The sequence below is a fragment of the Haematobia irritans genome, chromosome 1 (assembly GCF_050003625.1).
Source record: "Haematobia irritans isolate KBUSLIRL chromosome 1, ASM5000362v1, whole genome shotgun sequence".
NCBI classification, from domain to species: Eukaryota; Metazoa; Arthropoda; class Insecta; order Diptera; family Muscidae; genus Haematobia; species Haematobia irritans.
This window is the reverse complement of record NC_134397.1, coordinates 29,176,879-29,196,657: the sequence shown is the minus strand read 5'-3', so window position 1 is coordinate 29,196,657 and position 19,779 is coordinate 29,176,879. Positions and strand designations below refer to the sequence as shown.

The 19,779-nt window shown below is 31.7% G+C and overlaps 1 protein-coding gene across 2 annotated transcripts in view; it reads right to left on the bottom strand.

The window, feature by feature from the left end:
• The window catches only part of dpr15 (defective proboscis extension response 15), an 87,291-nt gene extending 68,128 nt beyond the window's left edge, over positions 1 to 19,163 (bottom strand). The window contains exons 1-2 of one of the 2 annotated variants that reach the window (XM_075289711.1): positions 18,901 to 19,163; positions 5,867 to 6,149 (exon numbers count right to left, since the gene is read on the bottom strand). In XM_075289711.1, coding sequence (XP_075145826.1) covers positions 5,867 to 5,933 — 67 coding nt within the window. In that variant the 5' untranslated portion in view covers positions 5,934 to 6,149; positions 18,901 to 19,163. Of the gene's footprint in view, positions 1 to 5,866; positions 6,436 to 18,900 lie in introns of those variants that run through there. The other variant, XM_075289712.1, reaches the window with a different exon arrangement.
• Positions 19,164 to 19,779: the final 616 nt, after the last annotated feature.

The following is a 19,779-nucleotide window of genomic DNA, read 5'->3' as shown; positions in this document are numbered from 1 at the left end:
TTATCTATGGTATGGTAAATTCAAGGGGAGTCGTATTCAAGGTTGCCACTCGTGCCAAAAATAATCTACAAAAATTAAAAAAAAAAAATTACCAAAAATATACCAAATTTAAAAAAGTTTATTTTGAGGTTTTTCATCAGATTTTGTGATAAGAAAATTTGCTATTATTTTATTTTAGAATATTATTTCAGTATTAGGAATATTGTATTTTATGATCTCCCCTCTTAGCGCAATTTTTTTGGGTGCATATATCCCTTATTTAAATGTTTCAACTATTTAGATCGCACCAACAAGGCAAAGTTACTTATTCTACAAAAATCGAGTACTTATATAGAATTTTGTCAAAATTGTATTTCTATAGAAAATTTTATTCCTATCTAAGTTTTTTCATTTGAAATTTAAATTTTCTAAAAATTTTTATCAAAATTTTATTTCTATCGAAAATTTTGTCATATTTTTTTTCTATCAAAATTTCGTCAAAATTTTATTTCTATCGAAATTTTGTCAAAATTTTATTTTGATAGAAAATTTTGTCAACATTTTATTTTTTTTTTGGTACAAATAATTTTTTGGTACAAATAATTTTTTGAAAATTTTGTCAAAAAATTATTTGTACCAAAAATTTTGTAAAATTTTTATTTCTATAGAAAATTTTGTCAACATTTTATTTCTATCGAAAATTTTGTCAAAATTTTTTTCTACCAAAAATTTTGTCAAAATTTTATTTGTACCAAAAATTTTGTAAAAGTTTTATTTCTATCGAAAACTTTATCAAAATTTTATTTCTAGGAAAAATTTGTCAACTGTTATTTCTATAGAAGATTTATCAAAATTTTATTTCTATCGAAAATTTTGTCCAATTTTTATTTCCATCAAAAAGTGTGTATTTTATCGAAAAATTTGTCAAAATTTTATTTCGTTTTGTTAAAATTTTTCTATCAAAAATTTTTATCAAAATTTTATTTTTATCGAAAATTCTGTCATATTTTTTTCTATCGAAATTTCGTCAAAATGTTATTTCTATCGAAATTTCGTCAAAATTTTATTTTTATAGAAAATTTTGTCAACATTTTATTTCTATCGAAAATTTTGTCAAAATTTTATTTGCATCAAAAATTTTGTAAAAGTTTTATTTCTATCGAAAACTTTATCAAAATTTTATTTCTATCAAAAAGTTTGTCAAAATTTTATTTATACCAAAAATTTTAATAAAATTGTATTTCTATAGTTTTATTTCTACAGATAATTTTATCAACATTTTATTTATAGGGATTTTTTTATATTTCTATCGAAAATTTTATGAAAATTTTGTTTTCATCGAAATGTTTTCAAAATTTTATTTCTATAGAGAATTGTAATACCTCTTCGTAGGCGAGGAATATTTTGCAAAATCTACCGAAACATCAAGAATTCTACCAATCTTCAGTAATAAATCGAGCATTATTGGTAGAATTCTACAAACTGAGGCAACCGTGGTCGTAGTTCAATTCAAGACGAAGGTCGTCCAAAACCATTGATGGTGTGCACCAACTGACATTGCAAGATCGTGATATGGCTTTATCAAACTTTATCAACAATTTATTTCTATAGTTTTATTTCTACAGATAATTTTATCAAAATTTTATTTATTGAGATTTTTTTATTTCTATTGAAAATTTTATGAAAATTTTGTTTTTATCGAAATTTTTCAAAATTTTATTTCTATAGAGAATTGTAATACCTCTTCGTAGGCGAGCAATATTTTGCAAAATCTACTGAAACAGTAGCAAATCTAGCATTATTAGTAGAATTCTACACCCTCAAAAAAAATCGCTTCTTTAACATATGTTCCAAACATATTTTGCAGGAAGCACATATATTATTGCATACTGCCGAAACATTAATATGTTTGTTTTATGTGAACATATTATATGTTTGGAAGCATTTTCAGCCAAAAATATTATATGCTTGGAAGAATTTTTCCCAAACACGATTGTGCTCATTCCCTAACATACTCGTAATTTTCACTTCCACGAAATTTTTTAGTTATTGGCACCTTTCTCTGTAATACAAATAATGTTGAAGAAATTATTCACTTTTATAAATTTTTTAAATTTTACCTTTCGCCTGCACGGAGAATCGAACCGAGGACCATACAGTTTGTAAGCCAACACACTATCCACTGGACTACGTAGCTGTTATAGTCACCAGTAGACAATTGTCGTTATAAGTTACATTTATATAGCATAGTTTGCAGCGCCCACGAGCCCATGAAAACATAATATTATTTAACAGAAACATACATTTGTTTGCCACGTGGAGCAGTGGTTAGCATGTCTGCCTTGCATGCAAAGGGTCGTGGGTTCAATCCCTGCTCCGACCGAACATTTTTTTTGTTTTTTTTTTTTTAATTTACACATTTATATTTATACTATATTATTTTTTTAAATGAAACATCGAAATGTGCGTTATTAAGGATTTATAGTCAGTAACAGTGCTTGATATAAACGAAATTGAATGATTTTTGGATAAAATATTATTTTTTATTGCAAAAATAACAATCTTGTAATAAAAAACTGTTTTTGTACAAAACTTTAAAATTTGGAAGGAATTCAAACACTCTAACAAAAGAAGAACGTGGAGTCGAGTATAAACATACATACATAATTTTATAATATAAACATAAATTTATTTAGGAGTGAACAGTTTTTTACTAGCATTTAACACCATCGCTCTAAAATTCCTTTTATTTTTCTTTAATAAATCATTTTAAAGAAAATAAACTTTTTAAATTGTTTTAGCTGTAAAAGTCGAACTTAATACCCGCTTTTATATTTGATGGTGTCCGTCAACTCCTCGTGGACTACTTTTTAATAAAGAGAAACTAAACTTTGTTTTTTTACATTTTACTGTGTAATTTTTCACTATTTCCTCCTTATTTCATTTTACCGTCCCAACTCTAAAAAGAGTATAGTGCCCTTTCGTTATTTTTATGAAGACCCCTGATTTCTTTTAACGAACCAAGAAAAAAATAATGCCAAAATGATAAACAAAACACATGTCCACACATACATAAAATGCTGCTCTCAAGGCGAAAACATAAGCTGTTTGTTTTTCAAATATCTATTCTCTTGGTTCAGAATGTATATTCTCTTTATTCAAATTAAATAATATTTAGACTTAAACATATCAAATTTTTGGCCTTATCATAAAACAGTTTTCCGAAACAACATACAAGCGGTTTCACAGAAATTGTTCTCTTTTGACTCTTTTGCTGTGTTATATTGATATATTTCGTCAACTCTCCCGGTTTCCATCTCTATTTCTCTCTATACTCTCTCTGTCGCTTTGAATAAAATATCACAACATATGTATGTTTAGTTGAAATTTGTAAATTTATATATGTTTGTATTCACACATATGATTTTTATGAAACATTCATGCCCCAAACATAATATATTCTAACATATTAACATAGATGTCCCAAACATTTAGTGTTAGTTTAGGAAAATTACATGTTCGCACTTAAATATATTGTGGTTTAAAATCGTGCCCAAAACACATTTTGTTTATATCGGAACATATGAAAAACATATTTTTCTAACAGTGTACAAACTAAGGCTACCGTGGTCGTAGTTCAATCCAAGACGAAGGTCGTCCAAAACTATTCATGGTGTGCGCCAACTGACATTGCAAGATCGTGATGTGACGTATCGTGAGATTGAGACAACTTTAGGCACCAGCATTCATTAAATATTGAATGAAAATTTTACCAATAAAAAAATTTGTTCGCATTGGATCCCAAACAATTAGTCAATTGCTCAAAAAAACTGGTCGTATCGATTTGTTGAAAAAAAATGCTCCAAAAATGCGATCGCAGTGCTACGAAACACGTCTATGACATCGTGACAGTTGGTGGTGATGGACGTGGTGCAATGGTTAGCATGCCCGCCTTGGATACAAAGGGTTCGATCCCTGCTTCGACCGAACACCAAACAAAAAACATCCTTTCTCAGTAATGCTGGGGACATTACTGAGTGTTTCAAAGCTCCTGCAAGTGGTTTCACGGCCGTTCAGTCTCGGCTATAAAAAGAGGTTCCTTGTCATTAAGCTTAACATGGAATCGGGCCGTACTCAGTGATAAGAGAGAAGTTCACCACTGTGGTATCACAATGGACTGAACAATCTAAGTAAGCCTAAAAATATTGGGTTCCCACCTAAACTAACCTACCGTGACAGGTCATGGAGCATGGATTTACGCATGTGAGCCCGAAAGCAAACATCACTCGACTTTATGGATGCTTCAAGATAACCCAAACTCAACAAAGGTTGACCGCGCACTAACCACTTCCAAGCAAATGATCGCCTACTTTTTCGGAATATTTGGAAATGTCACAATCGTACCTTTAGAACAACACAGAATATTAAAAAAAATCATGAAAAACAACGGCCGAAGACGGATCACTCTTCATCACGCCATTGCGAGTAGTCACGCATCGGCTGAAACAACTGAATTTTTGAACACTGAAAATATCGTTTTGATAGGTCATCCGCCGTATAGTCCTGACTTAGCGCCGAATGACTTATTTTTATTCCCGTATGTAAAAAGGAAAATTAGATGTCAACGTTTTTCGACACCTAAAGAAGCGGTTGAAGTGTTCTGAATGCATGATTTGGAGATACCTTAATAAGAGTGGCAAAAGTGTTTCGATTTGAATGGGTAATATTTTGAAAAACAATAAAGGATTTTCGATGATTAATATTTGTTAATTGTAATGTTCAAACCGAAAAAAAAATTTCGGAAATAACATATGATTTTAGAGTCACTTCAGATTTGTTTAAATTGGCTCCATTTGGCACGAATTATGGCCTTCAAACGGCCGACAAAACCATTATACGAAAGTGGTTCTGCGGTCTTCCAAGAGGCTCCGGAGGTCAAAACCATTACACGAAAGTGGTTTGGCTTATTCCCCGCGAAGCTCCGTCTTGATATTGTCAACACTTTGGTATTTTGTAGTGCCAAATTTACTCTCTATAATATCCCATGCGTAAAAATCCAACGGGTTAAGATGCGGAGGCCATAATCGGTAAAATGAAACGAGGAATCTCATTTGTAACCCATTCTTGGTAGACGATTGCTGAGTGTGATGTCGCTGCCTTTAGGAAATTTTCCCGCTAATATTCGACATTTATTAGACGAACTTAGAACAACCATCAATCATTATGGCAGCCCGCACCATTTCCGTCGACGTTCCGTGAGTACTGGTGGTCAATTGAAGATGTAAAGTTTCAGCTAAGCTCTTAGGAAAGAAAACCCGATGATTTTGTTTCTCAATTTGGAATGGCTTCTCATCGAGAAAACCTAAATTCGGTGACAAGCCCTTTTACACGTTAACTTTTTGTGTGCCACGGTGAGCTCTTGTACATCTTAGAACTGCAATGACCTTAGTCCTAGCTCATTATACTCTGTGCCACACTGTGAAACAGAGCATTATAAGTTAGTTAGTTACCCATGACCTTTTGTCTGCAAGGCGGGCATGCAAACCATTGCATCACGATGGCTCTTTGTGTAAATAGTTATAACCAGATTTGGACAGATATTGTCCCAAAACCCACAAATTCCCCAAAATTCCCATTAATGATAATCAGTATATTTTCATACAAATTAAATGATTGAATCCAAATGCATTCGAATTTGAGTGACAAGGGCGTTGAATTATTTTCCACATATATCCTATGTGTTCTCTTGTTATAATTTAAAATAATTGGAATCAGAGATGTTTTAAAACATACGTATAGTTATGTTAGCTCCATGCACTTGTAGTCCATTCATAATTGTTTTTATTTTTGTATTATTATTATATTTTTTTAACTATGTTAAACTTACCTGGAATATGCAGAGAAAATAAAATAAGTATATTCCAAATATACTTTAATATTACAGCTAAATCCATGTTGAAATTCTGCCCTTATGGCTGCTGATTGTTTTTATCTGCCGTTTTAATTAAATTCACTGCGTTTGGTTAATCCAGGCAAACTAATAACAATTTCACAGTCATAAGTTTATTCAATTTACTGGGACATGTTTCCAGTAGTTGGTTTCTTCTTTTGGCATTTTGTTGTTATTGTTGTTTTTTTTTTCACTTTGATTATTCACACTGTTTTCATGGCTAAAGAAGAGAGTAGGAAAAAACTATTTAGGATCTTTTTTTTTTTGCTTACTGCTCAGCCATTCTATTTTAAAACATTTGCATTTTTCATTTATTATGACAACACTTGGCATGCGGTTATTTGCATATTTTTCTCTCGTTTTTTTTCCATTTTTACAATTTTTTTGTTGGTGGTATATATAAGCCGTCGTTGGTTCTTGTATGTTTTTGATCAGAGAAAAATTTCCGTTTTTTATATTTTTGTCAAATTTTCTTTAACATTTTCCACACACTCTGTCAACAACAGATGTTTTTGCACTCTTTTGTTGGTTGTGACGATGGGTGGGTGATGGAAGGAGAAGAAAAAAAAATTTACAGGTACACAATGAAAGTGGTTTGGCACTGAGAGAAAATATTTGATATGGATTGTGAGTGAATATCACATTTAAAGACGATATCGCAAAATTTCCCTTTTAACTAGAAATTATCTTAACCCTCTAATGCCCAAGCCCGCCTTTAGGCGATCTTCATAAAATAAAAAGAAATCTTAGTTAAAACTGTTCAAGAGGCTTTGCATCATGTACTGAATTTTACCGTGTAAATTTTTTTCTTTAGTTTTCTTGCTTTCGTGTTGTTAACACTGAAAATCAGCTGGCAAAAAAAAATATAAGATCATAACGTGCAAAGCCATGGCCAAGCTACAGCCATAGTTATCATAGTAAGTCCACTTTTTATACCCTGCGCCACACTGTGGAACAGGGTATTATAAGTTAGTGCGTATGTTTGCAACACCCAGAAGGAGACGAGATAGACACAGGGTGTCTTTAGCAAAAATGGTCAGGGTGGGCTCCTGAGTCGATATAGCCATGCCGTGTGTCCGTCTATCCGTAAACACATTTTTGTAATCAAAGTCTAGGTGGCAGTTTTAGTCCAATCGACTTCAAATTTGGCACAAGTATGTGTTTTGGCTCAGAATAGATCCCTATTGATTTTGGAAGAAATCGGTTCAGATTTAGATATAGCTCCCATATATATATTTCGCCCGATATTGACTTATATGGCCCCAGAAGCCAGAGTTTTAACCTAATTTGCTTAAAATTTTGCACAAGAAGAACAATTAGTACTATCGTCAAGTGTGCCAAATTTTATTGAAATCGGTTCAGATTTAGATATAGCTCCCATATATATCTTTCGACCGATATGGACTAATACGGTCCCAGAAGCCAGAGTTTTACCCCAATTTGGTTGAAATTTTGCACAGGGAGTAGAATTAGCATTGTAGCTATGCGTGCCAAATTTGGTTGAAATCGGTTCAGATTTAGATATAGCTCCCATACATAGCTTTCGGCCGATTTACACTCATTTGACCATAGAGACCAATTTTTTGATCCGATTTAGTTGAAATTTTGCAAAGGGTGGAGAATTAGCATTGTAGCTATGCGTGCCAAATTTGGTTGAAATCGGTTCAGATTTAGATATATCTCCCATATATAGCTTTCGACCGATTTACACTCATATGACCACAGAGGCCTATTTTTAAATCCGATTTAGTTGAAATTTTGCACAGGAAGTAGAATTAGCATTATTGCTATGCGTGTCAAATTTGGTTGAAATCGGTTCAGATTTAGATATAGCTCCCATATATATCTTTCGTCCGAGTTACACTCATATGACCACAGAGGCCAATTTTTAACTCCGATTTAGTTGAAATTTTGTACAGGGGGTAGAATAAGCATTGTTGCTATGCGTGCCAAATTTGGTTGAAATCGGTTCAGATTTAGATATAGCTCCCATATATATGTTTTTCTGATTTCGACAAAAATGGTCAAAATACCAACATTTTCCTTGTAAAATCGCCACTGCTTAGTCGAAAAGTTGTAAAAATGACTCTAATTTTCCTAAACTTCTAATACATATATATCGAGCGATAAATCATAAATAAACTTTTGCGAAGTTTCCTTAACATTGCTTCAGATTTAAATGTTTCCCATATTTTTTTACTAACATTGTGTTCCATTAGCCGAATTAAATTTTGAGTCTACAGATTTTGTAGAAGTCTATCAAATTCTGTCCAGATCGAGTGATATTTAAATGTATGTATTTGGGACAAACCTTTATATATAGCCCCCAACACATTTGACGGATGTGATATGGTATCGAAAATTTAGATCTACAAAGTGGTGCAGGGTATTATATAGTCGGCCCGCCCGACTTTAGACTTTCCTTACTTGTTTTTTTTTTACACTTCCCTATATTCCATATACCGGGTCAAGAACTGAATTATATTGTGAATGACAGTCTTAAGTAGAAGTTTCTACTCAATCCATGGTGGAGGGCACATAAGATTCAGACTGGCCGAACTTACGGCCGTATATACTTCTTTATTTAAATTTTATTTTTATGGAATATTTTTTAAAAATTTTATTTCTACAAAAAAATTTTATCAAAATTTTGTTTCTATAAAATATTGTCAAAATTTTATTTTCATACAAAAGTTTTGACAAAATTTTATTTCTATAGAAAATTTTGTCAAAATTTTATTTCTATATAAAAATTTATCAAAATTTTGTTTCAATAGAGAATTTTTTGAAAATTGTATTTCTGTTGAAACTTTTGTCAAAATTTTATTGCGATACAAAATTTTGACAAAATTTTATTTCTATAGAAAATTTTGTTAAAAATTTTATTTCTATAGAAAATTTTGTCACAATTTTATTGCGACAGACAAATTTGTTAAAAAGTTATTGCGACAGAAAATGTCAAACTTTTTTTCTATAGAAAATTTTGTTAAAAATTTTTTGTTATTTCTATAGAAAATGTTGTTGAAATTTTTATTTCTATAGAAAATTTTGTCATAATTTTATTTCGCTGAAAAATTTTGTCAACATTTTATTTCTATAGAAAATTTTGTCACAATTTTATTTCAATAGAAAATTTTGCCAAATTTTATTTCTATACAAAATTTTACACAATTTTATTTCCATAGAAGATTTTGTCAAAATTTTATTTCTATACAAAATTTTGTCAAAATTTTATTTCTTTCAAAAAGTTTGTCAAAACTTATAGACAATTTTGTTAAAATGTCATTTCCATAGAAAATTGTGTTAACATTTTATTTCTTTGTTTTTATAGATTTTTTTTTCAAAATTGTATTTCTATAAACAATTTTGTCAAAATTTTATCAAAATTTTATTTCTATTTTTTTTTTTTCTATAGAAAATTAATTAATTTTAATTTTATTTCTATAGAAAATTTTGTCAAAACATTATTTCTATAGAACATTTTCTCAAAGTTTTATCTCTATAAACAATTTTGTCAAAATTTTATTTCTATAGAAAATTTTGTCAAAATTTTATTTCTATAGAAAATTTTGTCGACATACAATTTTGTTAAAAAGTTATTGCGACTGACAATGTTTTTCTATAGAAAACTTAGTTAAAAATTTTAGTTCTATAGAAAATTTTGTCAAATTTTTATTTCTATAGAAAACTTTGTCAAAATTTTATTTCTATAGAAAATTTTGTCAAAATTTTATTACACCCTTCACCACTACTGTGGTACAGGGTCTGTCTGTCTGTTGATGTATTTTTGTGTGCAAAGTACAGCTCGCAGTTTTAGTCCGATTGTCCTAAATTTTGGTATGGGGTCCTGTTTCGGCTCAAAGACGATCCCTATTGATTTTGATGATATATATTTTTAACCGATCTGGTCATAATTGGCGTGTATATCAACCGATCTTCCTCAAATTCCGAACATCACAATATTTTATGAGTCTCGAAAAACTTGCAAAATATCATCCAAATCGGTTCAGATTTAGATATAGCTCCCATATATAGCTTTCGCCCGATTTACACTCCTTTGTCCACAGAGGCCAATTTTTTTCTCCGATTTAGTTGAAATTTTGCACAGGGAGTAGAATGAGCATTGTAGCTATGCGTGCCAAATTTGGTTGAAATCGGTTCAGATTTAGATATAGCTCCCATATATAGCTTTCGCCCGATTTACACTCATATGACCACAGAGGCTAATTTTTTGCTCGGATTTAGTTGAAATTTTGCACAGGGAGTAGAATTAGCATTGTAGCTATGCGTGCCAAATTTGGTTGAAATCGGTTCAGATTTAGATATATCTCCCATATATAGCTTTCGCCCGATTTACACTCATATGACCACAGAGGCCAATTTTTAACTCCGATTTAGTTGAAATTTTGCACAGGGAGTAGAATTAGCATTGTTGCTATGCGTGCCAAATTAGGTTGAAATGGGTTCAGATTTAGATATAGCTCCCATATATATGTTTTTCTGATTTGGACAAAAATTGTCAAAATACCAACATTTTCCTTATAAAATCGCCACTGCTTAGTCGAAAAGTTGTAAAAATGACTCTAATTTTCCTAAACTTCTAATACATATATATCGAGCAATAAATCATAAATAAACTTTTGCGAAGTTTCCTTAAAATTGCTTCAGATTTCAATGTTTCCCATATTTTTTACTAACATTGTGTTCCACCCTACTCCATTAGCCAACTTAAATTTTGAGTCTATAGATTTTGTAGAAGTCTATCTAATTCGGTCCAGATCGAGTGATATTTAAATGTATGTATTTGGGACAAACCTTTATATATAGCCCCCAACACATTTGACGGATGTGATATGGTATCGAAAATTTAGATCTACAAAGTGGTGCAGGGTATAATAAAGGGTGATACGGTCAAAATTTGGTCAAGGGAAAACGCGTGTAAATCGGTGAAATCGTTTATTTAAAAAATCAAATTAAATTTCTTTTTCAAGTTCAATTAGTATAAAATTCAGGAAAAATATTCAGTTAGGCTTTCGCTTTTCCAAATCCGAATTGCCGGACCTCACGCTTGACACCTGCCATCAGATTTTGTACAGCTACCTTGTCCACTTTCTTCGCCGCAGAAAGCCAGTTTGCCTTGAACTCCTGTTCGTCCTTAGCAGTTTTTTTGGTCTTCTTCAGGTTCCGCTTGACAATAGCCCAGTATTTCTCAATTGGGCGATGCTCTGGCGTGTTGGGAGGGTTCTTGTCCTTGTAAACCACCAGCACGTTGTTGGCGGCGTACCACTCCATGGCCTTTTTACCCTAATGGCAAGATGCCAAATCCGGCCAAAACAGTACGGAACAACCGTGTTTATTCAGGAAAGGCAGCAGACGTTTATTCAAACACTCTTTCACGTAAATTTCTTGGTTGACAGTCCCGTAAGCTATGAAAATGCTGCTTTTCAAGCCACAGGTACAGATGGCTTGCCAAACCAGATATTTCTTTGCGAACTTTGACAGTTTTATGTGCTTGAAAATATCTGCTACCTTTCCCCTTCCTTTTGCCGTATAAAACTCCTGTCCCGGAAGCTGCTTGTAGTCGGCTTTGACGTAGGTTTCGTCGTCCATTACCACGCAGTCAAACTTCGTCAGCATCGTCGTGCACAGCCTCCGGGATCGCGCTTTGGCCGTCGTATTTTGTTTATCATCGCGATTTGGAGTCACTACCTTCTTGTAAGTCGATAGTCCGGCTCGTTTTTTGGCTCGATGCACGGTTGTAGACGATACACCCAGCTTATTTGCGGCATCTCGGAGAGAGAGGTTAGGGTTTCGCTTGAAACTACCGGCAACTCTCTTTGTCGTCTCAGCGGCTTCCGGTTTTCGATTTCCCCCCGATCCAGACTTCCTGGCTGTCGACAAACGTTCCCTAAACACTTTAATTACATTTGTAGCGGTTGATTTGGCAACTTTTAGCGATTTTGCCAGCTTTGCGTGCGAGTAGCTCGGATTTTCGCGATGCCCGAGCAAAATTTTGATACGCTGCTCTTCTTGCTTGGACGGCATTTTGACAACTGAAGAGTGAATTCCAAAATCAAAACAGAAGCTACATTCTACACACACACACCTTCAAAATGAGGGGTGTTCAGGTTTTTTAAATGCAAAATTGAAAGAAATACGTCAAGTTTATATTGAACAAATTTTGACCGTATCACCCTTTATAGTCGGCCCCGCCCGACTTTAGACTTTCCTTACTGTTTTTTTTTCAAAATTTTTGTTCTATAAACAATTTTGTCAAAGTTTTATCAAAATTTTATCTCTACAGAAAATGTTGTAAAAATTTTATTTCTATAGAAAATGTTGTAAAAATTTTATTTCTATAGAAAATTTTGTCAAAACATTATTTCTATAGAAAATTTTCTCAAAATTTTATCTCTACAAAAAAATTTTATCAAAATTTTATTTCTATAGAAAATTTTATCAAAATTTTATTTCTATAGAAAATTTTGTCAAAATTATATTTCTATACAAAATTTTGTCAAAATTTTATTTCTATAGAAAATTTTGTCAAAATTTTATTTCTATAGAAAATTTTTGTTTCTATGGAAATTTTTGATTTTCTGTCTATACCAGGTTCTTAGTGGATATGAAGACAGACGTACATGACTTCTGCATCATTGGGAAAAAGACGTGATATACACACTCTACTCCATGGTCGGACGAAAGAATCTTCGACATTGTACACCGTATGTTAAGTTCTGAAGAAAAATGGTATTGCCACAGAGAAAAGATATAATTCCAAAAATTATGAACGGCGAACCTCTTGTTTTTAACGATAGTATATAGGACGGGGGAGTAGGTTAGGTTAGGTTAGGTTATGTGGCAGCCCGATTTATCAGGCTCACTTAGACTATTCAGTCCATTGTGATACCACATTGGTGAACTTCTTTCTTATCACTGAGTGCTGTCCGATTCCATGTTAAGCTCAATGACAAGGGACCTCCTTTTTATAGCCGAGTCCGAACGGCGTTCCACATTCCAGTGAAACCACTTAGAGAAGCTTTGAAACCCTCAGAAATGTCACCAGCATTACTGAGGTGGGATAATCCACCGCTGAAACACTTTTTGGTGTTCGGTCGTAGCAGGAGTTGAAACCACGACCTTGTGTATGCAAGGCGGGCATGATAACCATTGCACGGGGGAGGAGACAAAAGTGATACTGTTGGATGAGCCGTATTCCGAAGAAATGCTAAAGTGGTAGTGCGTTATCACTAAGTCTTCATAAAACCATAGCCAAAACTAACTCTCTCCTATTAGAGCTTCCATATGCCACTATCATTTTTCCCAGTGTACATTGAGATTGGTTTTTCTGTGTGAAGGGGAATTTCACCTTTATAAAGTGCTTCTGAAGTACAAATTGTTTCACGTCATAGCGTGTCCTTACCACTGCATGGGATGAATAAGAGAGTATGATGGTGATGACGACGATGATGATGATGATGCCACTAATGTCACTTTGGTTTTTGTTATCTCTCAGATTAATAAATACCCATATACATATATAGCATACGAGATATATTTAAGAAAAAAGGTATTTTTGTTTTTGTAGACCAATGTCGAAAAAACAATCATAGAGAGGTTTTTCTCCCATTTCGGGTAGATTTTTTAGACTTTATAGGAAACCACAAACAAAGAAGCATTAATATTCAAGTAGCATTTCAGTAAGCCTTTTTAGTTACCGGGATTATGTTTTCCATTTTTCTATGGAATCATTTTAAGTCAAAGAGATAAATTCTTAAAAAAAAATAAACAAAAAAAACAAAACAAATTTTACATGTCGAATATAGGCAAATTATTTTTACGGTTTGATGGATACATGAGGGTGTTTCAATAACATTTAATACCTATATAAGAAAAAGGGTTTTGTTTGGCATACGTATTTTTGGCTGTGTGCACGTCCATTTATTGGACTGAAAGGTTCATAGTTTTCTAATGGAATCAAAGCGGAAATGGAAATTGAAGCTCTCAAAAGTGAGTCACACCCACCGTGATTTAATTGTTATTACGCCTAGCAGCGCACTATGGTGGCAGCCACCGTAGTGCAATAATAGTTAGCTTAACCCCTTATATACAAATCGCAATGTCGCAGTTACGATCGAACAATCGCTATTGCGACGAAACACCAAAATGTTTCTTTAACGGTGTATTGGCCCCTCTCAGTAATGCTGTAGAAAAACTTCGTTTACTCATATCACCTAAACTAAGCAACATAGAGCGAAAAAGAGGTTAATTCGTGATCATCCTTTAAAATAAATAAAAGCCATCCAAATTCTTAAAAAATGAAGATTTTATATGACAATCTACGTTTGCTCATATCTCCAAAACTACGGCGGAAAGGATATTAATTCATAATCACACTCAAATACTAGAAACATCCATCCATATCTTAAGAAAATTTAAATTTTTATATGAAAAACTTCTTTGCTTATATCTCCTAAGCTAAAAATTTTAAAAAATTTTAAATTTTTATATGAAAAACTTATTTGCTCCTATCTCCTATACTAAGGGTCGTAGAGCCTACAATTAAAAAATTCCACTAAATCCTAAAAAACTTTTTAATTTTATATGAGAAATTTCTTGTGCTCATATCTCCTTAACTAGGCGTCCTACAACAAAAAGAATGTTAATTCGTGATCAACCCCCCCAAACTTGAGCGAAAGAGAGGTTAATTTGTGATCAAAAATTTCATCCAAATCCTAAAAAAATTGAAATTTTTATATGAACAGGACTTTAAAAGTTCTGTCCAGCAAAGATCGTGGAGATCGGTATTAATTGTGGATTGTGGATTGGCTAAAACAAAATTTTATACAGTACAAGATACCAATTTTTAACGCCTATATTCGTTGAAAATTTATAGAAAAACAACTAAGTTTTTACACATAAAAAAAATTATGTCGATATATTTATCCATTCAACAGTTTCTGAACTATTTCCATCAAAAAGTGCTTTTGTATCACAGTTTGTGATTCAGTTTGTCCGTCCGTCTGTTAGAGTCTGCTGGCATTCATGTACACTGATCTAAAGAATTTTATATTCATCACTATTGCCACAATTGTTAGAATTCTACCAAAATTAGTAAATTTTTATTGTTTGGTAGATTGGTAGAATTCTTGATGTTTTTGGTAGATTTTGCAAAATATTTCTAAGAAATACTTTTATTTCTATAGAAATTTTATTTCTATAGAAAATTTTGTCAAAATTTCATTTCCATAGAAAATTGTGTTAAAATTTTATTTCTATAAACAATTTTGTCAAAATTTTATCAAAATTTTATCAAAATTTTATTTCTATAGAAAATTTTGTCAAAATTTTATTTCTATAGAAAATTTATTAATAATTTTATTTCTATAAAATTTTTTTTCAAAAATTTACTTCTACAGACATTTTTCTCAAAATTTTATGTCTATAGAAAAATTTTTCTAATTTTTTTCTATAGAAAATTTTCTCAAAATTTTATTTCTATAGAAAAATTTCTCTATTTTTTTTCTATAGAAAATTTTCTCAAAATTTTATTTCTATAGAATTTTATTTTTATAAAATTTTTTTAAGGTGAATTTTCTATAGAAATAAAATTTTGAAAAATTTTCTATAGAAATAAAATTTTGACAAAGTTTTCTATAGAAATAAAATTTTGACAAAATAAGATTTTTTGGTTTGGTAGATTTTTGGTAAAATTTTCTCCAAATTTTGGTAGATTATTTTTGGCTCGAGTGGCAACCGTGATATTTATGTCTCCTGGAAATAAAAAATTGATAATTACACAAATAAACTGATCGCAGATATGATTTTTTATACTCTTATGGAAACCGTTCCAGTCAGATCTTCTTGATGTTCGGAAAGTGATGTTAGTACCCTTCTCTTTAAAAACTACACAAAACTCGGACGACATTAGTCCATATTTAAGTATAGTCACCGTATAAATCGGGCCTCAGATTTATATTTTTAACCCACTTAGGGATACGGTTTTTATGCGATCCGCTTAAAACTTGGCTCATGGCGTTAGTATCCGATTAGTCCTTAATTATATATGGCTTCATATAAACTGACTACTTGAGCCACAATTTTTATGCCTCCACTTTAAATTCGATGTCTACTCATTAACCGCATAAAAATTGATTGATATCATTCAACAACTACATACAGCTTCCATTTAAACTGCCTACGAGGTTTGGTGGGCAATTATAAGAATATTGGGTAAATCCTTCCCAGGACTTCCCAGCAAAAACCAACCAAAGAAGTATAAAATTGGGAGGGCCCACAATATTATACCCTGCACCACCATGTAGATCCCATGCCATATCAAATCCTACAAATTTGTTGAGTGCAATATATAAAAATTTATGTTCCCAATTTGCGAAAGTTATTAGTATTAGAGCTATAGGAAAATTTGAGTAATTTTTACAAATTTTCGACTTAGAATTGGCGATTTTAGAAAGAAAATATGGTTACGCTAGTCGTCATCATGTAGGAAAAACATACAGGAAAACATATAAATGGGGGACTTTGCCAAAATCTGAGATGATTTTTTTTTAATTTGTAGCACTTTGTTAATTGTTCTCTCTGTAAAAAAATTCAGGTAAATGGAAATGAAATTTTGACCTGCGGTGGTCATGTAGTATAAATAGGGCAAAATATATATATGGGAACTATATATATATATATATATATATATACATATATATATATATATATATATATATATATATATATATATATATATATATATATATATATATATATATATATATATATATATATATATATATATATATATATATATATATATATATATATATATATATATATATATATATATAAATTTGATCAGATTTCTACCAAAATTTAAATACATGGCCTCTGTGGTCATATGAGTGCAAATGGGGCGAAATTCAATTCAAATCAAACATTTATTTATCTAAGTGTGAACCGATTTATTTTCCAAAATCTGACCCAATACACATAAGAATTTTAAGTCGATTGGACTGAAAATGCTAACTAATGTGATCACAGACAGATGGACACATAAGAATTTTAAGTCGATTGAACTAAAATTGCGACCTAATGTGATCACAAGCAGACGAACGGACAGGGACGGATCGATCCAGGGGTCGGCTCTGAGGATTATTGTCAAAGACATAATGTGTCTATCTCATCTCCTCCTGGGTGTTGCAAATACAGTGTGACTAATTTTTCGATTTGTACCTCTATCTAAAGACGTTTCGACCTATACTAGGTTACGTTAGGTATAGTGGAACCCTTTAACTCAGGTTTACTTATACTATACAGTTCAAATTGATACCACAGTTGTGCACTTATCTCTTATAATTTAGAACTATCCGACTCCATGTTTGGTTCAATGATAGGGGAACTTTTTTTTCCAAGTCCAAACGGCGTTTCACATTGTGGTGAAACCACATGGAGCATTGAAATATTCAGAAATGTAACCAACATTACTGAGAAGAGGTAATTCGCCGCTGAAAATCTTTTTTGTGCTTGGCCAAAACTGGAATTGAATCCATTACCCTTTGGATCCAGGGCGGGTATACTAACATTGACCAACGGAGTTTCCCAGCTAAAACAAAATTTCATGATCAACTTTCAACACCTATAGACCTGTCATAGGATCCACTAGATACCTACGTAATTCCAATCTTACAAGAAACACTTCGTAAATATTGTTGACATAGTTATCCATTAAATGTTTGCATAATTATTTCTATAAAAAAGGGATCTGTTTGTCTATCGATCTATTAAATTCTGTTGGAACTGTCTGTTAAAATCTGTTGAGCCCTATCGGATCCACATAAACGTATCCTGAAATTTGTCTGTTTGTATCTTATTTTTGTGCACTATTTTATACACTTTAAAATTTAGATTTTTTTTTTTTTTTTTTTTAATTATTCTGTTTATTTGCAATCTATTTTTCTACAGAACATTAAGCAAATTTTTTGTTACATATCTTAAACTGAATTGTTTATTCTTTAAAATATCTAATATTTACATGACATTGATAGTTAAGCTTTTTTTTGTAAAAATTTTATTTAGATAATTCTACTCACAATTAATTTTATATTTAAAGACAATTACAAGAACCCATTAGGCTAGATTAGGTTAGGTGGCAGCCCGATGTATCAGACTCACTTAGACTATTCAGTCCATTGTGATATCACATTCATGGACTTCTCTCTTATCACTGAGTGCTGCCCGATACCATGTTATGCTCAATGACAAGGGACTTCCTTTTTATAGCCGAGTCCGAACGGTGTTCTACATTGCAGTGAAACTACTGAGAGAACCTTTGAAACCCTCAGAAATATCACCAGCTTTACTGAGGTGGGATAATCTACCGCTGAAAAACTGTTTGGGGTTCCGTCGAAGCAGGATTCGAACCCACAACCTTGTGTATGCAAGGCAGGCATGCTAACCATTGCACCATCGTGGCTCCCATTATATTTCAATTAAAGTAAACAGATCGCCACTGAAGTAAATTTGAAAACGCAAGCACATAAGTTTTGATATAATGCCTAAATTTAAAAAAAAAATATTTTTTTTTAAATATTTTTTATACAAATGAACGACAATATAATTTTTGACAAATCATGCACAAATTTCGATACCAAAAATTTAAATTGGAATTTCAAGCCAATGTTATTATCTGGAAAAATTATTACAAGCTTTAGTAGGTCACTAGAGTAAAACTTTACTTTATAAACAGTCTTTTAAAATTAACACTGATTAAACAATATTTAAACTTGTATATGGAATTAACTATCGTTTAGAAACTGTTACTCTATCCATCATCATCAACACCATCATCGTCACTTTGCCATTTTTAACATATTCTTTGTTTTATTTATTGTATTTTTATTTTCGCTTAAAATCTATATCTCTTAACTGCAATTTCTATAATTGCCATAAATTTTATTTATTACATTTTTATATTAATCGTATTATTATTGCTTGAATTTTTGTTTGTTTTTCTTTTAATTTCACATTTTTATCTCATCACAGAAGTTACACTGTTAAATCCCGATTTATATTTGAAAATTTATTTTCATGTTAATTATCATTCATCTCATCATAATAATCATTGATTATCATTATTTTTGGTCTATCCATTAGTGAAGGAGCTTGACATTTTTTCCATCATCACATTTGATGAGTTTTCGATTCGATTATTTTGTCCGCGTTATGTTGTCCACACTACACCGGCAAAATCGCAACTAAATCTTCATCCTGTTAGAGGATTACATTTTACGCCATTCAATTGAAATCACTTTTTAAATGTTGTCTTCTTCGTCTATGTCGTCGTCCTCGTCCTCATAGTGGTCGTGGTCGTTGGCATCGTCATTCAACTTGTTGTTGTGTGGCTGTTAAATAAAAGATGCTCATTTGTTCGTATTTATGTTATGGCTCCCATCCTCTTTTGATTCTATACCATCCAGTAGTGCTCTAGTAGACTTTGATTTTTTGTTATTGTTTTCAAAAGTATGTCAATGTAACTGAAATCAGCTGATACTGTGATGATGATGTTGATGATGCTGAGAGAGAAAATTGTAAATGTATGTGAATGATGTATTAACATTTATATGTTAGTTACACAGGGATGCTGTGAAAGAGAATGTTTTCAATGTTGACATTTAAATAACATTGAGAAGAGTGTAGATATGTTGTTTCCACAGTTAAAGAGATTTATATTTGAATACACTTGAAAAAAAATTATTTTAGATAAAATTGAGCGAGGAAATAAGGAAATAAAACAATATCCAAGAGATATACCCACATATCCAAAACAAACAAAAAAAAATTAA